At 34.7% G+C, this 20,471-nt stretch overlaps 2 protein-coding genes across 7 annotated transcripts in view; one reads left to right on the plus strand and one right to left on the minus strand.

The window, feature by feature from the left end:
* Window positions 1-9,791, minus strand: part of LOC106180039 (UDP-glucuronic acid decarboxylase 1) — a 43,804-nt gene extending 34,013 nt beyond the window's left edge. For 3 of the 4 annotated variants that reach the window (XM_086997411.1, XM_086997412.1, XM_086997410.1), the window contains exons 1-2: window positions 9,617-9,782; window positions 3,974-4,010 (exon numbers count right to left, since the gene is read on the minus strand). In XM_086997411.1, the coding sequence (XP_086853537.1) occupies window positions 3,974-4,010; window positions 9,617-9,698 (119 nt within the window). In that variant the 5' untranslated portion in view covers window positions 9,699-9,782. Of the gene's footprint in view, window positions 1-3,973; window positions 4,011-9,616 lie in introns of all 4 variants that reach the window. The other variant, XM_086997413.1, reaches the window with a different exon arrangement.
* LOC106151646 (structural maintenance of chromosomes protein 4) overlaps window positions 9,792-20,471 on the plus strand; it is an 83,121-nt gene continuing 72,441 nt past the window's right edge. For all 3 annotated transcript variants that reach the window (XM_086997407.1, XM_086997409.1, XM_086997408.1), the window contains exons 1-3: window positions 9,792-9,880; window positions 14,631-14,765; window positions 17,203-17,345. In XM_086997407.1, coding sequence (XP_086853533.1) covers window positions 14,678-14,765; window positions 17,203-17,345 — 231 coding nt within the window. In that variant the 5' untranslated portion in view covers window positions 9,792-9,880; window positions 14,631-14,677. The remainder of the gene's footprint in view (window positions 9,881-14,630; window positions 14,766-17,202; window positions 17,346-20,471) is intronic.

Genomic DNA, 20,471 nt, shown 5'->3' on the forward strand with positions numbered 1-20,471 from the left:
TATTCAACTCAAAAACTCTGTGAAATTTTTGAAAAAAATATATAGTGCACAAAACATGTTAAGGTTGATAAAATATCAGGTTAAGTTAACAGTTTGATTATAATGACTGGGCTGGAATACTTTGTTTCATGTAACAGACGTACAGTTTGGTCGTAATAGACGTACTTGTATGAACACAACGGATGTACATAAAAATAAAATTGCATTTATGAAGTACCTAAACTGTATTTAGTAATTACACTACTCTTACTTAATTCATAGTTTTTAAAGTTTACATTGAAGCAACATTAGACAAGTAGTTATGAATAACAACAATCTAAATCAAATATAATTTTATTCAAAGTAAAATAGTATGTCACATGACAAAACTTCTCATCTATTTGTAGAAGTTTATTAAATTTCTTTTTTTTTTTTTTTGGATTAAACAAAATTGTTGAAAACCTTGAACTAAACTCTCTTAATTTCTTCAAATTTTGTTAAAATTCCCTATGGTAAATGGTCCATTTCCTTTTAAAACAAGAGGACCTACAAACAAAAAGGTGGAGGCACAAAAGATGGAGGATTAAGCAGATTTTGTGCCAGAAACTTCATTTTAATATGATGAAAGCTGAAATGTGAACAAGTGCATGATTCTATAACTCTTCCTACATAGAAATTTACAGAATCAATGTAAAAAACAGCATAATAACTTTCTCTTTTGATAACTGGGCCAGCAAATCTGATACCATCATAATGGCTTATGGATGGTATATAGCCAACAAATACTTGTCTAGGGTATTTCTATTCAAGAATTCCAGAATTCTATCTCTTCATTCAACACACTTTTGCTGCAAACAATTTTTTGAATCTGGCTGGCATACAACTTTTTCCAATGAACTCTGAAATAATTTGAGGGAGATCGGAATAACCATGTAGAGCCTTTAATAGATGTCGGACACTTTCATGATACACGCATAAACACATATTATGTGGTATGGATTCAAACAATTTTACATGTTTAGGATGTAACTCACAAAACTTACTACGACTGATTTTTTTGTCAGTAGCTACTGTCTTACAATAATTTTCATATGCTTCAGAAAGTGAGGGAAGCATATATCTAGACTGCAGACTTCATCATGGAACAAATTATTTTATAACAAATTCTTTTTTCATTGAATACAAGTACAGGAAGATTTATTAAATATCTAATCAAATTATAACCACCTATCCTTCAGGTAAAGGTGGGGGTAAACAGATGAACAGGTAAACAGATATTTTATGAATTTTTTTAGTGTGGTGGGAAGGTGAGCAGGTGGGTAGTGGTCAAGCAATTAAAAGTGACAAATAATCAAAGGGATACCTGGACAACCGAGATAATCTGTTTACCCCACCTCTCCCTAGAGATGCACTTTGATTAAAGACTTACTCAATCAAGTGGGGAGTAATAAAGCAATAAAAAGTAACAGTTCATTCCTCAAAGGGTTACCTGGATGAGTGAGATCATCTGTTTACCCCTCCTTTACCTGGAGATATACTTTAATCAGATTTTTAATAAACTGTTCTGTACTTCTATCTTGAAAATTTATGTACTTGTACTCCGTGAAAATAATCTGTTTAATAAAATTAATATTATCTTTAAGGTGATCAAAGTGCTTATTATGGTAGTTGATAACTTCACAAATGCTTTTTCTCAGTAAGGTCTCTACACAACTTCAGTAAGTGCAGCAAGAAGTATCCAGTAATCAGCAAGCAGTAGTGGACATGACAGATATATATATATATATAGCCTAAATATGGAAGCCCTTAGGAGTTTCTAGATCTTTCTATACATTACCATTGATAGCAGATTCCATAAACATCTTGAATTCAATTGTATTCATACTGAATTCTACAATGTTTTATCTACTGATTTTTAGGATGTTCTACCAAATTCTAGAATGTTCTCATTTCTGACCAGCACAACATAGATGAAGATGACATAATTAGCATCAATGATGATGATGAACACATAAGATGTTGATATATTAATTCAAGAATGTTTTTTTTTATCAATGTGCTAATTTATATTCCCAAACCCAATAATCTGAATTTGAATTGAAATATTTATTTTACATACCAATTGTTCATCAGTGATACATAAACTATGCAGTATGCGTAAGACGGGATGGTAAATTTCTAATTAATCACTTTCTGTTCAAGAGTAAAACCCTTTGTACTTGATGTACATCACAAAATGTACGCCCCTTACGCAAAAGTGTGTACGTCTGTTCTATTATTTACATAAAATTAAAACATGGTAAAACAAAATTTTGTGTACTATTATTGAGAGGAGTGAAAGTGTGCTTTGCAAAAAAATCAGCATTTTGTAACATCTTTTTTTAGTAAAATAACTAAAAAAATGTGTTTTTACTGTAATGGACGTACATTGACCTGCACACCAAAAGCTTGCCAATTTTTTTTTTATGCTAAGAGCTCTGTCAATTTTTTTCTTTTTTGTTGAATATTAGACATTTGCCCATTGTTAATATATACTACAAAATTTTGTTAATGTATTTTAAGAACAAAATTTTCACAATTTAAATTTGTTGACTGGATCATGAAAAATAAGCTATAAAAAGGACCACATTTGACATAATTTTTCTTAACTAAAATCAAAAGATATTCTAAAAACTCCAGTAGTTCCAAAAACTTCAACTGATCTGCTTTTAAATGACACCCTTTGTTAGATTCTAGAGCAAATTTGAAAATTTTATGTTGAGGTTGACCATTTGCCGAAAATGCCTAGTAACTTAGTGTCACTTGTTGATAAAACAACGTGGGGAAGAGAAACGGACTGATTGGAAGTTTAGCGACAATTGGAAAGAAGGTAGGACCTGGCTGACAAACAATCCGAAAAAGGAAAATATTGTGTGCCAAGTGTCAGGAGTACTACAGTTATCTTGAAGATTAACAGCAACATTAATCCAACTGCTTTATTAAGAACAGGTTTTCACAATTCCCAAACACCTACTATTCACAACCAGGGGTTGGCCTAAAGTGCACATGAACTTGGAAGGCTCACAGTTTCTTCTTTATCAAAAAGAAACAAATGAAAAAAGAATTCAGTTTTGGCTGGACAGTCCCCATCACCTCACATTGCTGTTTTGCAATGCATATGTAAACACAACAGGTGAAATTATTTTCACATTTATGGATATTTTATGGATAGACATTTGATATTACTGGCTACATGTTCTTCATTCTTGTATTGCATTCTGATATCATTCTAAAATACTCTTTTCATTAAGTAATAAACAACTTAACATGGAGATATGTTTTTTTCTGCCTTAATATTGTTGCAAAAAGTATGAAATATATATAAACTAAACTCCGAGAGCTCAGACCTCTGCCAAGGCAGCATTTTTTAAAATTATTATTGATTGATTATTGATCTGGATCACCACCAAAAACTAATCACTTCTAAGTTAACCCATTTCTGACCTACCCTGAAAATTTCATCAAAATAGGTCCATAATGTTTTGAGCTATGTTGAAGATTGATTTTTGAATATTGATTGATTAAGATCCAGATCACCACCAAACACTAATCATCTCTTCCTTGGCCCACTTCTGACAGTTCTTGAAAATTTCATCAAAATGGGTCCATAACTTTTAGAGTTATGACAGACAGATAAACAGACAAACAGACAAACAGGGGTGGAAAAAAAACCTCCTTGGTGGAGGTAAAGATATACATATGTGTAAAAGATATTATTTCAGAAGTTTTATTGTCTACAATTGAAAAATGAAAAAACCTTTAATTTTGTTTCAGTCTGACAAATTTTTTGGCCTTTCGTTAAATTTGGGATTGAGCCCACCTAGGTTACATAGGATTTTGACATATAAGTGAATAATTTCCAGCAAAAATAATGTAACATACTGCTTTAAACAAAGCATATACTGTATGTTACAAATTATCCCTTAACAATATGTTGTTTCGTTAAGTCACTTACCGTAATGTGGTTGCTGAATTGATCTGAGCATATCCAGCTGAAAAACAAAATGTTCATTTACATTTGTAAAGAAAATAATTGCAGTCAAACTGCTATGTAATAAGACAAGACTGAACTGCTAATTTCCAAAGTGTTTTATATGACATCACTACAGTAAGATATCAAGCACTTGACCTCTATACTAGTAGAGATCAGCATGGCCCTTGACATGTACAAGACATGGGACCTTAGACCCCAAGAGGTGGCCTAGTTTGATTTTGCAAACTTCAGAAAAGTGTCTATCAATTAGATTTCCACCAATTTTCATTGCACATTCAACTATTGCAATGGTATCTGAACTGTGCAATCACATAAATGAATCACCAGTGTTACCTTGTTGTTTTCTTTTCTTTCAAAATTCAAGATAGTGGAGTGGCTTAGGGTAATACATGTATTTTTCTATCTATATAGATAAAGATTTTTTTATATTTATATATTTAAATACCATTGGATGAAGCAGTGATGTGTGTAACGTTACGAGCGGAGGAGCGCACACCAGACAACACGTTGTTAATAATTACTCAACTGCAGCACACAGCCGCTCTTTATTCTAATTGGACAATATTACGCAATGTGCATGACGCACCACTATGTGACATCCCCCCCTTTTAAAGGAAAAAAAACTAATTAACATACAGACAATCACTTACCAATTACTTATATGTCTATCTACAAAATGTGATACACATGCTTATCTTAAACATTGTATTACCACCTTAGTTAAAGTAATAAAATACAAATAAAAGTAAAAGTTCTGTTATGACTGTCTCTGATCAGCAAAATGCATTTTATGATTAGTGCAATAACATTAAACACAACATGTCTCCCCTAGTAAACAGTCAATGTTAATCTTCCTGAGTGCATAAAGTCAATGCAGTACTTTTCAACAGTGTCTTTCTTACACACATACATTTAAATGTGTTACAGGTACTGTGTACAATCAACAAGTTTTTTTTTCTTTTTTTTTTTTTTAATATAACAACAAATAAACATGCAGTCACTTCATTTCATAATCTGCTTGCCACCTAGGCGGATGTCTCTCTCGAGTACTACGCCTACACATTTGTGGCTGAGCAATTTGTTTTCCAGTTTCATTGTTCTGGTGCACTGTTTTACTCATACTAGTATCTGATGGTTCAGTATCCATAACATGCGACTCGGGCACAGAGTCAGGAGACTTGTTTATCATGCGTTGGTTTCTATGATATGAATGTCCATCCGGAGTAGTCACCTCATATGACCTCGGCGTATTATGAATATCTGTCACTCTGGCATATTCCCAATTTTGTCCTAAATTCACACGAACACTATCTCCCACATTAAATGACTGGTGATATTTAGCACTTCTATCATAATAAAATTTCTGCTTTTGCTGATGATTGTGCAACTTTGACTGTGCATCATTTACCATCTTTGGTTGCAGCAAGTTATTTGTAGTAGGCATTTTATCTTTTAACCTCCTACTTATTAACAATTGAGCTGGTGATGAGCCTATACCAGCTAAAGGTGTATTTCTGTATTCTAACAACGATATGTGAGGATCTTTACCCTCTGCTTATGCTTTCTTAAGCATTCCTTTAATTGACTGCACAAATCGCTCACTTTGACCATTAGACTTAGCATAAGTGGGACTAGTATAAACACAAGTGAATCCCCACTCTTTCGCAAACTGCTTAAAAGTAGCACTATTGTAAGGCATATTATCACTAACTAAGGTATCTGGAATACCATGCCTTGAAAACACTGGTTTCATTGCTGCAATAACACCAGCTGCTGTTTTGTTTTGCAGCTTGACAACTTCAGGAAACTTTGAATAATAATCAACTATCAACAAGTAATCATGGCCTGCAAACTCAAATATATCTGAACCCAGCTTTGACCATGGACGAGTTGGCAAAGAATGTGGAATCATTGGTTCCTTGGGATTCTGATGCGCATATGTGGCACATACTGGGCAATCAGCAATCTTGGTCTCTATGTCCTTGTTGATATTAGGCCAATACATAATTTCAGAGGCTCGTGCTTTGCACTTTTCACTGTCGGCATGTCCTTCATGAAGTGTAACAAGCATTTCTTGTCTCATGGCAACAGGAATTATAAGTCGCTCTCCAGCATATATCAGTCCTTCCTCCACATGCATTTGTCCCCTTAAATTCCAATATGCCTGAATTTCTGGTGCTAGGGAAGACTTATGCTGAGGCCAACCATTCACGATATGGTTATGGACCAGCTGGAGGCTGTGGTCACTCTGAGTAGCATCTCGAAGTTCCTGAATCCTGTGCATGGATGCTGGCAAATACTGAGTAACAGTATGAATCCTGTACTGTCCCTCTTGTAACTGAGAATCTATGCTCTCCTTAGATGTGTCATCAACATATGCACGTGACAGCGTGTCTGCAATGTACAACTTTGAACCTGGTACATATGTCACACATAGATTGTATTTCATCAATTTTAACAACATCATTTGCATTCTAGGAGACACCTGGTGTAGTGGTTTCCTTATAATTGCCTCTAGGGGTTTGTGGTCACTCTCCACCATAACCTCATTGCCATAAATATAATGGTGAAACTTTGCTGCTGCATACAAAATAGCTAAAAGTTCCTTCTCGATCTGTGCGTATCTCGTCTCTGTATCAGTTAATGCACGTGAGGCATAAGCAATAGGTCGACCATCTTATAATAGACATACACCTAATCCCGTAGATGATGCGTCTGCTTGTATTGTCACTGGCTTGGATGGCTCAAACAACTTCAGCACTAGTTACTGAGAGTACATCTTTTATTTGTTGCATGGCAGCTTTCTGCTCTGGTCCCCAACTCCAAGGTACTCCAGCTTTCAACAAACTGCTGATTGGACTCATGGTAGAAGACTTATTTGGAATAAATGGTGATAGGAAATTCAACATTCCTGTTAAACGCTTCACTGCCTCAGTATCAGTTGGGTCTGGCATTTCCAAAATTGAGCGAATCTTCTCTGGGTCTGGTCGGATTCCTTGTGCTCCAACAATCATCCCAAAATATGATACTAGTACACTGTTTTGTTTCAACTGCATTTTCTTGGCATTAAAACGAACATTATTCTCCATGGCACTTTGATCACTTCTCCCAGGATTTGATTGTGTTCCTCAACTGTCTCTGTTGCTATCAGAATGTCATCTGCTATAGCGTATTTATTTTAAAGACACGGTAAACATTTTTCTGCAAAATATCTGCAGCACTCGTAATTCCAAATGGCATGTGTCTAAATTTATAGCGTCCAAAAGGTGTGGAAAAAGTAGTAAGTTCTGAACTGGAGTCATCTAATTCCACTTGGTAATAGGAATCATGATCAATGATAGTGAAGACTTTATTTCCTCCTATCTGCGCTGCTACTGATTCGAATGTTGGCATATTGAAATGTTCCCTTCTTATCTCTTTGTTGAGATGTTGGGGGTTGAGGCACAACCTTATGGAACCGTCTTTCTTCTCTGTATATTGCTAATAAAATCTGTGGGGTGGTCCACCTTCTCAATAACTCCTTGTCTCTTGTCTCCTTGTCTCTTCTGTGGAACTCTGTGTGTAGGAGCAATGTGACCCTTAGCACCCTGCTTCAATGAGATGTGATACTGCCCAGGGAACTTTCCCAGGCCTGTGAAAGCACTTTTATAAGATCCCTTTTCTACTGAATCTTGTGTAATTGATGCAGTTACTGAGTCAAGATTCCTTTGTTTCTCCACTGAAACAAGACCTAGAGCAATGCAAACTTGCAGTCCCATCACTGGCACTGTTTTTTGTTTTGTAACAAATACTTCTCCAATGGTTTTACGTCCATTTGACATGCTCATATCTACTTTCGCTCTGTCAATGTGCTCTACCACTGCACCACCAAATGCTCTAAGTATGGTATGAGATTGTTCTAGTTCGGGTCTACCTGCTATCTTTCTCCATATTTTCTGGGGTATTGAACTAGTTTCTGCACCTGTGTCTATCTTCATTCTAATATGAGAGTCAGCTACCTTTACATTTTCAAACCATACACGCTGATCTTCATTCCTGGACACACTGCCTATACTCAGCTCTATTGTTCCCATAAAATACTCATTACTGTATTTTTTCAAAATTAATTTTCATGTTGACCGAGCCATGCATCTGTTATTCAAAGAAATGTTTGGCAATTCATTTAACTATGTTTATTACATGAGACTTTATGCCGTCCAAATATTATGAGAGCCGCAGTCATCTTAGCACGAAATGTCGTTGTAAGAGAAACCATGGTCCAAATCTGCACACAGACTGCCCAGCATGGGGACGGACATGTTACAAGTGTAAAGGTAACAACCACTTCAAAAGTTGTTGTAGAGCTACCGTAAAAGTCCATGAACTAAGTAATGACGATAACTGCACTGTTATCATCATTACTTAGTTCATGGACTTCATCCCACTTCTGGCACCGTGTAATGTTACGAGCACACACCAGACAACACGTTGTTAATAATTACTCAACTGCAGCACACAGCCGCGCTTTATTCTAATTGGATAATATTACGCAATGTGTATGACACACCACTATGTGACAATGTGTGTGTATGTGTGTGCGTATGTGTGTGTGTATGTGCGTGTGTGGTAAGTCGTCCCTAGGGGTGAGCTGCTCTTGATAATATGGGGAAGTGCGGGGATATGCGATGGCTACCCATCGACACCATCTAGTTTTTCATTTGTTTTAACATTGTATAGAGTTCAGCCCAGTTTATCTTTCCTTCGAGCGAGGATGCTACTGTGTTAGTCAAATTTGGAGTTTCAATATTTTTCAGTCAAGTTTTTAGGACTATATGGATTTGTGATTTTGTTTCTTAAATAAATTTTCATTAAAGTGTGCAGTTTCCTTGAGAATCTTCTTTTGTTCAGTAAGAATATTACTGTTATCTGTTACCAGTTCAGTTATTGACTTATTTGTGAAATTGCCATTTTCCAGTGCCAAAAAGTATTTTGATGGTTATTTTCATCTGACAATTGAATCTTGACGTTTTCTTCATTTTTACTGTTTTACCTTCTAGCAAATGTGATATTGTTGTTACTCAGAGCGTTAACGCATTGGAGGCTTACTTTCATACACAATGACTTTAATTTACATTGATACTTACTAGTATACTTGCATCACCCCCCCTCCCCCAGCCTACACACACTCACTGCTAAAACTCATACTTTATAAATTTTCCTGGGGTAAACAGTATTTTTCTCAAAGTAAACAACTTCCTATCCTTCTTTCTGACACTTTCCATATTTCTGTAAAATATTTTGGAAAATTTAATAGCTAACTCACACTTCAGCAAGTTGCTTTCAAATTCCACCATCATTCAAGCTGAAATTCTTACAATGACTTCCCTGCTGCACACAACTCAGTTTCTAACTTTATATATGAATGAAAAATCTAAAGAATTTAATAGCTTCTTTCCAGTTTAGCAATCTATGTACTCAACGTTATACCACAGTACTAAAAGGCATACTACGTCCTTCATGACATTTAATTTATAATTAATACAGATTTTCAACCATTTATGATTTAGAATGCTATCTAGTCTTAGTCTTAGAGAGTATGTGCTATATAAACTTGAGGTAACTCACCAAAAAATGCGAAGGTTATGACCACTAAACACAGAAAAAACTTCATTCTTCGAGGCATATGGATTTCGGGGAAACTGAGCATAATCTCTTTTACAAAACAATGGATAAGATCATGTCTTCCACCCAACCGACGTACGTACGTAGCGTAGACGATGCTGACACTACTCCGTGTTGTCAAGTTCAAGGTTAGGAGCCTCGATGCCAAGTTAACCAATCAAAATCAGACTTAATCGTTCCTCAACGACTTTCAGCGCCGTTTTTGAGGTAAGTGTATTACATTATAGTCTACGCTCATTTTTTTAGAGACCGATGTACGGTTATTACGATCACAATAGTTTATACCAAGCGTATATGTAGAACACATTGAAATATGTTATAAAGCTAGAAATATAAGATAAGAAATGTGAGCTAGGCAAATCGGAAATATACATGTGAATACAAATTTAATATTATCAACAATGTTTTATTACCTGGCACTTTAGCCTAGTTCGACAGCATTTCCTCCAACATATAACCCTTTAATTTTCAGTAATTTTTCTAAATTAATTTTCATTGACCGAGCCATGCGTCTGTTATTCAAAGAAATGTTTGGCAATTCATTTAACTATGTTTATTACATGAGACTTTATGCCGTCCAAATATTATGAGAGCCGCAGTCATCTTAGCACGAAATGTCCCCTACGGCCCCCCAGGCCCAAGAGGTCATCATAGATGTGGGCCAGCTGGTAGCGCTAGTCCCAGTCAATGATATGATTCTCTTTAACTGAGTGATCTGTGAGAGCATATTTCCACAAAAAATATTAAATTCATGTATATTTACCAGACTAATGAACTTTTTAAAGAAATGAAGTGTTGAGTGTTCAAATGAGAATTTGTTTCTGGAGGGTATTTCAACTGAAATATTAAATAATTTAAAAGATTTATCATTTTATTATTTGAAACGCAAGTTCTGTGTCTGTATGAAAAACTTTTTTGCAAGTTTTGTCAAACCCAAAAACATATGGCAGAACAAGGTAAAAAAAGAGCATTGTTTGCTATAAGTAGCATGTTAAAAAATCATAACTTTAATGTGTTCACTAAATGTGCAGTATTTAATACGGATTTTTAAAAGAATGTTGGGTGCAAAAAGGAGAACCAGTGATAACTTATTTCATTGTACATAACGTAGTACATTATGAAACTGGGAGATACCCACTTCTTTTAAGTATAAAGCCACAATTTTTAAATATTGATTTAAATCCGCTCTCTGAAAAATTGTATTATAAATAAGCGTGCTATAAAGATCTACTCAACAAAAAATTTAGATTGGGTAATTTGAGTACGGAATGAACTGGTGACATTTGGCTTGTCGTTTATTTTTCACGAAAAGATGTCAGGTAATTTTATACTGGCCTTGAAAGAGTAAAGACTGAAAGATAATTTTAGACAAACATTGACCGGGGAAATATCCAAAAGGAGTAAAGGGCCATTGTACCAACATCTCATTGATAATTTTACAGTGCAATTCTATTTCAATAAGCTTATTATACAGAGATTTAAGGAATTAATTGCAAAATTTAGACTTTCATCACATAATCTAGCTGTAGAAACTGGAAGGTAAACAGACACAAATAAAAATTAAGAACCTGTAAACTATGTATTTTAGATGACATCGAGGATGAATTTCATTTTATTCTTGTAATAATTTAAAAATGTCTTTGCTACAGAACAATTAGGCAGAAATACGTTAAAAACTTATTAAACAAAGTAAAGTGTTTTCAAGCTAATAAAATTGTTATCTATCAACAATTAAGCAACTTATGAAAGTACTTACAATGTGCATCCGAGCTAAGTTTAACGTCAGTCTGATGAGTTTTTATCATTACTACTAGTAGTTGTATTGTTGTTGTGTTTATGACTTTATGTTTTTATTGCATTTCATTCTGATGAGCCATAGGGTGCAAGGGTTTCATAAATTGAATTAATTGAATTTTACAAATAACATGGACTTCATTACATGGACTGACTGGATGGCTCAAATGGTAGTGTGCTTGCCTCTAGTGCAGTAGGTTGTGGGTTCAATCCCTGGACGGGTCATACCAAAGACCATCATAAAAATGGTACCTACTGTCTCCTTGCTTAGCACTCAGCATATAAAGGTTGAAGTAGGGAACAAAGCCAGTACTGTTGAATGACTGGTAACAGAGGGCCATGTGGAAGATAAGCTTATGCTTAACATGTTTACCCTCTTTAAGTAAGGCCACACTTTTTTAATTTTATGGATGACATCCTGCGCGCGCACCGATTTTCGTCCGTTCTCAAAAAAAAAAAAAAAAATCCCCCCCCCCCAAAAAAGAAGTCGGTTGTCGCAAACGTCGTTATTGAATTTGCCGGAAAATGCAATCGGCAATCCTCGGCTAATTCCGCAAGCTCCATGCTGTCATTGTCGACTGCGGAGACATCCGAGTAGTTCCGAGTGCGGAAAATGAGCTTTCTGCGCATGTGTATTATCACCACGTGGAAATATGGCCGCTTTGCCGTCAAATTCATCTCTAGCATTAATTTCAAAATACACGACAATTAAAGTCATAAAGAGAATGGGGGCCGTCGTTTGGATTGGTTTGCCATTGATATTGGACATGGAGATATCACCTTTTTACAATTATACGAAAGGCTGGCCGCGGCCAGCGATCATCGCCCGGAAAATTTCAGTGACATTCTGTCCAAAGCAGCACATAGGCTTACCAGGGTTTTTTTTGTAGCGAAAAAAGGGTCGACAAGAGCGTCGTGGTATTTGGTGGACTGAAGGTCGGACAGGCCACCCAATAGTTGGCTGCTACGTGTGAGTCGAAGTAGACAAAATGGCATCGACCGAAATTACCTTTTTTAGATTTGGTAGTAGGAAGCATAGGCCTATCTTTGCTTCATTTTTTAACAATTCTGTGAAGTGTTCACAATACTTAAATTTTCTGAGAGTACAAATAAAGACACGCTGTTTATGTGATATTTGTTTTATTGATTGCTATACCAACAGAATGCATGAAATAACCTTAAATAGATTTGGTAATATGCAGCATATATATATTCATGACTTTTTACCTTTCTACGAAGTAGGCCCTATTCACAATGCTTTAATATTTTGAGAGCATGGATAAAGACATGTTGTTAGTTTGATACGTGTTTCTGTGGTAAATTAGTGTTTCCAGCTGTGTACTGAAAACTTAACTTTTCTTAAGCATTTTTTTTTTTTTTTTTGGACTTTTTTTTTTTTTTCGCCCGCTCGCACCGATTTTGGGGTCCCCAGAGGATGTCATCCATAAAAATAAAAAAGTGTGGCCTAAAGTTTAAAAAAACAAAATATTCAATGACCAAAAGTACCCTCAAGTCAAGTGCAATAATTTATATTAGTTGGGATAACCATAATTAAATGCTAGTTAAAGAATTGAGTAGACTGGAAAATGGCTTCACGAGGATTTAGACCCCTCGGGTAAGAAATTTGAATGAGTATGCACTTTTATCAAGAGTCAGAAAAGTCATCTTACAGGTAGACAATGCAGCTTAGAGTGCATTCCCAGAGATTTAGACTGATCCATCCAGATAGACCTAACTCCCTGGGGGTTCAATCAGTTAGCCAAGCGAACGTGACAGTAAATTACCCCCTTGCAGCTTTAAGTAGGCGAGACAGACGCTTAAGCTGGCTAAGCTGACAGTAATCTAGTGAAACTCCCTATAGGGATAGATCGATCTAATATCTGTGGGAATGGGGTCTTAGTTTGACAGCTAAACATGCATTTAACACCATAAATTTCACCTACTTTCTCTCGACACAGTTCACTAGAAAGCAAAGCAGTGCCTACTAATAGGCTTGAACTCTGTACCCCTGTATTTTGAATGCACTGTCATAGGGACTCATGATCATCTTTATAATTAAAACATGAGTAATCAAATGCTTGTCAAAAATTTCCCAGCAGTACATAAGTTGCAAAGTAAAAGGACCCTGCGGAAGTTTTCTGGAAAATTAACAACTGTACCGACGGAAAAGGCTTATACCATGTTAAAAATATATCTCCAAAAAATTAAAATAATTGTTCCGGTACCATTATTTGGAACTTCAAAGTTTACAAATGAATAAAAACACTTCAGAATACCAAACTAGTCTACCATTATCTCTCCCCTCCCCCCCCCCCCCAAAAAAAAAAAATAAATAAATAAATAAATAAATAAATAAATAGATAAATAGATAAAAAATAAAATAAAACAAATTGGTTAAGGATTTTTAGACAATTTTCATAAATTGTCCATATATCCCCCGATGGACCATATTGGAAAAAATGACATAAATAAAAAAAGTAGACATTGAACCATCCTCCTTGGTTTATTTACCTGTGAAATTGTTAGTTTAGTCATTTACGATCACATATTAATATTCCAATTGTATTTGCTGAGTTTTGATCAAACCATGCCTAATTTACAACATGTGAAAGCTTGGTATTACTAGGAACTTTGTAAGTTGTACTAGTATTTACAGCGTATTGAATCTTGATATTACTAGGAACTTTGTAAGTTGTACTAGTATTTACAGCGTATTGAATCTTGATATTACTAGGAACTTTGTAAGTTGTACTAGTATTTACAGCGTATTGAATCTTAATAATTCTAGGAACTTTTTTAGTTGTACTAGTATTTACAGCATATTGAATCTTGATATTTCTAGGAACTTGTAAGTTGTACTAGTATTTACAGCATATTGAATCTTAATAATTCTAGGAACTTTTTTAGTTGTACTAGTATTTACAGCATATTGAATCTTAATAATTCTAGGAACTTTTTTAGTTGTACTAGTATTTACAGCATATTGAATCTTAATAATTCTAGGAACTTTTTTAGTTGTACTAGTATTTACAGCATATTGAATCTTGATATTTCTAGGAACTTGTAAGTTGTGCTAGTATTTACAGCATATTGAATCTTGATATTTCTAGGAACTTGTAAGTTGTGCTAGTATTTACAGCATATTGAATCTTGATTTTTCTAGGTACTAGTATTTGCAACATATGGAATTTGCTAGTATTTACAACTGAGATGGCAGCTGAGATGGAGTTTTCCCAAACGGTGGCAGGGGATCAGATGGAGGTTAACTCTCTTGTTGGAGCTTCCAGAGGTGTACCAGGTAGAAATTTAACTCTCAAATAATTTACAGTAGCTTGTAAGGGACAGTAGCGATGAGATGCTTGAAATCCTAAACTATGCTCCTACTGTGGCTTTTTAAGTACAGAGACAGCTGTGCCTGTACATATAGCCGCCGCCTGCCTTTGTCGTCACCGCTGTCTCCACTTTCAGTGTTTTTAAGATAATTGAAAAACTATTTGACCTTTTTTGTCTTCAGACTTATAGCACTGATATACATTCATAGACTTAGAGAATGACTTAGAGGTTGACTTAAAGAATCAGACCATTTTTCAGATGTGTCTGTACATATAGCTGTCCCGTCACTATACACTTTCACAAATAACATGATAAGTGTAAAAACCATTTTACCCTTTGGCTTGAAAATTACAAAACTGATGAATATTCATGATATGCAGGTCAAGTTCGAAGATGGGCATGATGGAGCCACTATTTAAGAAGTAATGCTGTTTTTTTTTTCAGCATATATACAACACTGATAGTTAACACAAGTGGAAAACCATTTAACCTCTTGGCTTGAAACTTACAGAACTGATGAATATTCATAAAAGGCAGGTCAAGCTTGAAAATCAGCTTGATTGGACCATTTTTACAAAAGTTATACTGTTTTTTCACTTTTTTCACCATATATGCAACACTGACAACACATTTCAAGGAAAACCGATCAGCCTATTGTCTTGTAACTCACAGGAGTGATCAGTCTTACTAATATATAGATCAATTTTGAAAATAAGTTTTAATGATGTTACGCCTTTTTTGTATATAAGTGGTTTTTCTTCAGATTTTTCTTATGCATTGTTAACTGTTACTGCAAAATGAATGCTGTTTTGTAGATATGATGATCAAAGTTTATTATAGTGAATGTAGAGCGCTTTTATAAACAAGATTAAATGAATGAATTGTGAATGCAGTATATAATTAAATAGAATGTAACAAATACGTAATGGATTAATGCTTACTTTCAGGGTTCTCCCCAGGCCTTTATAGCGTATCGGCCTGGGGAGAACCCTGAAAGTAAGCATTAATCCAGGCCTTTATAGCGTATCGGCCTCGATACGCATCTCTTTTTGCCGATACGCATCTCTTTTTTGCCGATACGCTTCTTTTTTTGCCGACACGATTCTTTGAACTCCGATACCCTTTAAGAGTGTGTGTGTGACCAATGCCTTTAATGCCTTCATTCCTGACAGTCGCGACGTAAACGACTTGTGTGCGTACTTGGATCTCTTGTGTGCACGTTAAGTTGTTTATTTTTATTCTGCCTGGCGCAGTAATACAAGTATAACATCTTATGTTGAGGGCTCGGGACCTGCGTACTGACAAGTTTCGAATATCAACATCCGCTTATTAGTTTCATCATCAATGTAATTCTGTGAGATTTGTTTGCTTTATCTATATTTTTGGAGAAATATAATAAATAGTCTATCCTTCATGTTATTTTGACTGAAGAATAGTAGCAGTCGTAATCATTTATAAATAAATGTATCCATGCGGCAAGAGAAAATATCAGAAAAGATGCAACGCTATTTAATATGGTAGCGCCTGTCCGGGTCAGGTAAAAATTCAGCTTGGACAGGTGAAGTTGCAGGGTTGGCTGTCCGACAGATAGGTCATGATTTATGAGAAATTTGGAGCAAAAATCTTTCAAAAATCATTTCTACTTTTGGCACAAAACACGTGCAGTTGCAAAACGAAGTCTGAGCAAACTTACTGTCAAGTTATGAAAGTGAACACCCTCCAGAACTTCATCAGACATTATTTATTCACATAACAGGCTCACTATTCTAATCTATGTAATGTTGTTTTAAAATTGAAGAAAACCCTAATTTGAACACTGTTGCAGCAGGCAGACTGAAATTTTTTCAGAATAGCCACCATCTAAACTGCAGTAATGTGAATATTGCTGGGCCATATGGATTTAAGCTGTATTGACAATTTCCATTAAATATGGATGGGTTTTGTTCGCATGGTATATTCATTATGAAATGGTATCACTATCTATATAGACTTATTGTAAAGCTAAATTTTTCAGAACTCGACATCTTGGTTTTGTGTTATTTATTAATTTTTTTTTGTCAAGAACATTGTATTTTTTTCTCAAAATTTACAGATAGCCTATTTTGTGCATCACTTTCCGTCTTTTTGTCTGTACATTTGACAGCTTTGTTGTCTTGTTTGCCATCTATTTTAATTTGGGTATCTGAAACACAAAAACGTTCTAGACTTTCAAAATACCATGTCATGCTAGTGATCTATTAGTGTTTGTGCTTGCAAACATTAAGTATGACTTATTATGGTTGCCTGACAGAAAAAAAATCGTTTGTGCCTTCCACGTAATGGCAAAATTAGTGTGAACCCTGATTCAAGTTATACTGTACATAGTTATTTTTACATGTCAATTTTCTTCTCTACATTTCTAGAGTACCAGCCTGTTGTAGTCCCTCCACCACCAGAGGGCATTGCCACCTTTGACAAGACAGGCCCAAGGTTGATGATCACTCACATTGTAAATGAAAATTTTAAGTCATATGCTGGTGTGCAAACACTGGGACCTTTCCATAAGGTGAGTATAAGTAATGCCAAAAACATTTGCAAATCTTAAATATCTTAAATCAGTGCTTGACAATCAAATTTTTCACTCATTTTGTGACTGATTGTTATCAGGCCTGGAGATTTGGTGGCTGTTTCAAATTTTAAATACAGGGGAACATTTTTACATCAGGAGAATTATTTGGAACTGAATGTGTGAATGTGAATGCTGGGGTAGCGCTAGGATTTTTTTTTTTGCTTTAGTCAAACGTCTGAAAAATTTTAGCCAAATCCAATTTTTTTAGCCAACTTAGAATATTTTTAGCCAAATAAATAATGACAATTTAAGGAATTTAAACCAATATTTATTCCATTTTAAATGCATTTTTTACAATGTCGATGCAAACAAGATTTAAAATCTAAGGAATCTTTCCTTGTTTTGTAATTGTTCAGCTTCTTGTAGTATACACATACATCATCCGAAAGCTGTGAAAAATAAATAATGCAAGTGTTCAAAATTGATGTTTCTAAATTGGTTTGGACCCCATCCTCTTCCATTTGTATTAGACGTGTGGATCCACATTAATGTCATTTCTGTTGCTGCTGAACTAATGATTCAACTAATTTGAATGGCTCGGCACTATGTCTGCAGACAGGTCAACTGAAACTGGGAAAAAAAATGACAGGTCAGGTATTAAACATTAACAAATATGTCAAATAAATAGGGGGCAATATTCATTAAAAAAAAGTCGGATACCCACAAATAATCGGAAAAACCTCATCCCTGCTTAAAATAAAAAATACCTACTTCTTAAAAGTGACATTATTTGGTGAAATTGGTGAGTGCTAGCACGACCCCAGGAATGTCAAATAGCCGTATGTTATTCTAAATGACTGGTTAAATTGTTTAATTTGAAATGGAAAAAAAAAACAATTCAAGTGCAGGGAAGGGTGAAGCTGTGGTCTCAGCTGTTTCACGATCAGGGGTACAAAATAGGGGTCACATTGAGAGAAAAATGAACTCTGATGCATTTGTTTAATTTTGTAACAGATAAAAAGAATAACATCTTAACTATGATATCTACAATTTTTAGAGCACAAGATTAATTACTTTTTGTGCTACGCTCAAATTAACAGAACGCCCCTTCGACTATGATCTGGGGGTACAGACACTACACATTCAAGTAACTGATGCTTTTGTTACTGAAATATCATTATTGTTTACCAGTTATTTTTGCCAAAAGTCTAAAAAATGTCGAACTAAAGATATAACAGCAGTACTTTAACCAAAAGGATACAAGTACATGTATTAATCAAAGAGTTTTTTAGAGAAACACCACAGCACGTTTTTCAGTGGATGCTGGAGCTTGGTTGTATGTTATTCAGTGTGACTTTCATTTACCAGACTTTAATTTTAACTTTTCTTTCTGTTGCTTGGCCTTTTTTATCTATTCATTTTTTTTTTCTTTTAGTCTTGATTCCTGTTTTTGGAATCTTTTCTTCTTTTTCATCTCTCGTTAATTTGCACCTCTTGTTCTACTGTTTTCAGGATTGTTGGGTTTCTGCTTCTCCTTAACTCTGTCAGTATACCCTAATTTCTTCTCTTTACTTTAGTCTTTCTTGCTGGGCCAGCCTAGGATGATTCTTCTTTTTTTTTTTCTTCTATGCTATGTTACGTGCATTCAACATCTTCCTTACGTGCTTCAGCAAGATTGTTAGCATCTTTACGGATATTAGCTCTTTGACGTCTTTGTTTTTCAAAATTATTTTTTGCTGACAGTAAAATATTCATGATCCCTTTTTCTTTTCCTGTTTGGCTTTTTGTTTATTGTCATCCATATTTGATACTTCATTCACTGAGAGTATAATAAATGTACTGTTAATTATTCATGTATTGAAATGTTCGTACCCCCTCAAAATATATCATATACATTAATCCATAAACAATTTATTATTTTGCAATTAGCTATATTTGGCAATATATTCAAACCAATATTGTTCATTTTGAATGCAAAGAGTAGCATCTTGACTGATATTATTTCTTTGCAAAATCTCTTGCCTGACTCTAATTAATCAGTATCACTTTATCGAATATATATTTATATACAGTGTTTTTTCTAAACATCATAAGACAAGAATGCATTTTATATAGTCTAAAACAATATTTTGCATCATATTTTGAAGTTTTATCATCATTGATATGTAGCCAGTTATCCAATGGTTAATGTATAACTTGGGGGTATGGACACTACAGTGGGGGTACGGACACTACATTTGGCACCAAATTCTTGCATTTCTTTTCATAATAAGGGGTTATGTGCTATTTTCTTCCTGCAAAATAAATGTCAGTGTAGACATTATAGAATAATAAAATCAGACAGAATCTGCTGTGATTCCTAAAATAGATAGGGAGGGTACGGACACTACAAAAAGTAGGAGACACCAAGGGGCTCATGATTATAAATACCGTAGCATTAATAATAATGGTTACATATGCACAACTCCTTTCTTATGTTTAAGTCATAACATGGTAAATTCATCTTATTATCACGTAGGTGATTTCGAAGTAATATTTGGCCTTATCAAATATGTTTTTCATTGCATTAACAAAAATAAGTAAAATGTGTACAAAAGCCTGTTTCAGCAAAATGGTTAAAATAAATTTTTACTCAGAACATATCTTTGAAAGAACCTGCTAGAAGAGAAGACATATGTTGTGGGAATTATATACCAATATCATATTCACCATAAATCATTGACAAAAAGAGCTAGTGCATCATATTTATGACTTAAGTTGCAAATGACCCATCGTAACAGCTAGAAATAGGTACTTTTTGGACACATAATTGGCCATATTTTTGTAAATTGTAGTCCGATTATTATAATTCTTTTTTTATTTTGCTCCTATGAACAGTGTCTTTGATATCATTCTATCAGCAATCTCTAATCATAAATTGTTAATTTATCAGACACTTGTAACAATAACCACATTTAATTGTTCACCCTGATTGTGAAACAGCCGCAGGGTTCTGCCAAGGTCTCAAAAAAGGGGGGAGAATTCTCCCCTCTGAGCTTAAAAGTTGGGGAGATTTTGAGAAATAGTGGGAGATAAGGAAAAATGATATTTTACGTAAAAACATACACTGCTAGTCTGTACTGG

The sequence above is a fragment of the Lingula anatina genome, chromosome 10 (genome assembly GCF_051362555.1).
Source record: "Lingula anatina isolate TDL-2025a chromosome 10, LinAna3.0, whole genome shotgun sequence".
Lineage (NCBI taxonomy): Eukaryota > Metazoa > Brachiopoda > Lingulata > Lingulida > Lingulidae > Lingula > Lingula anatina.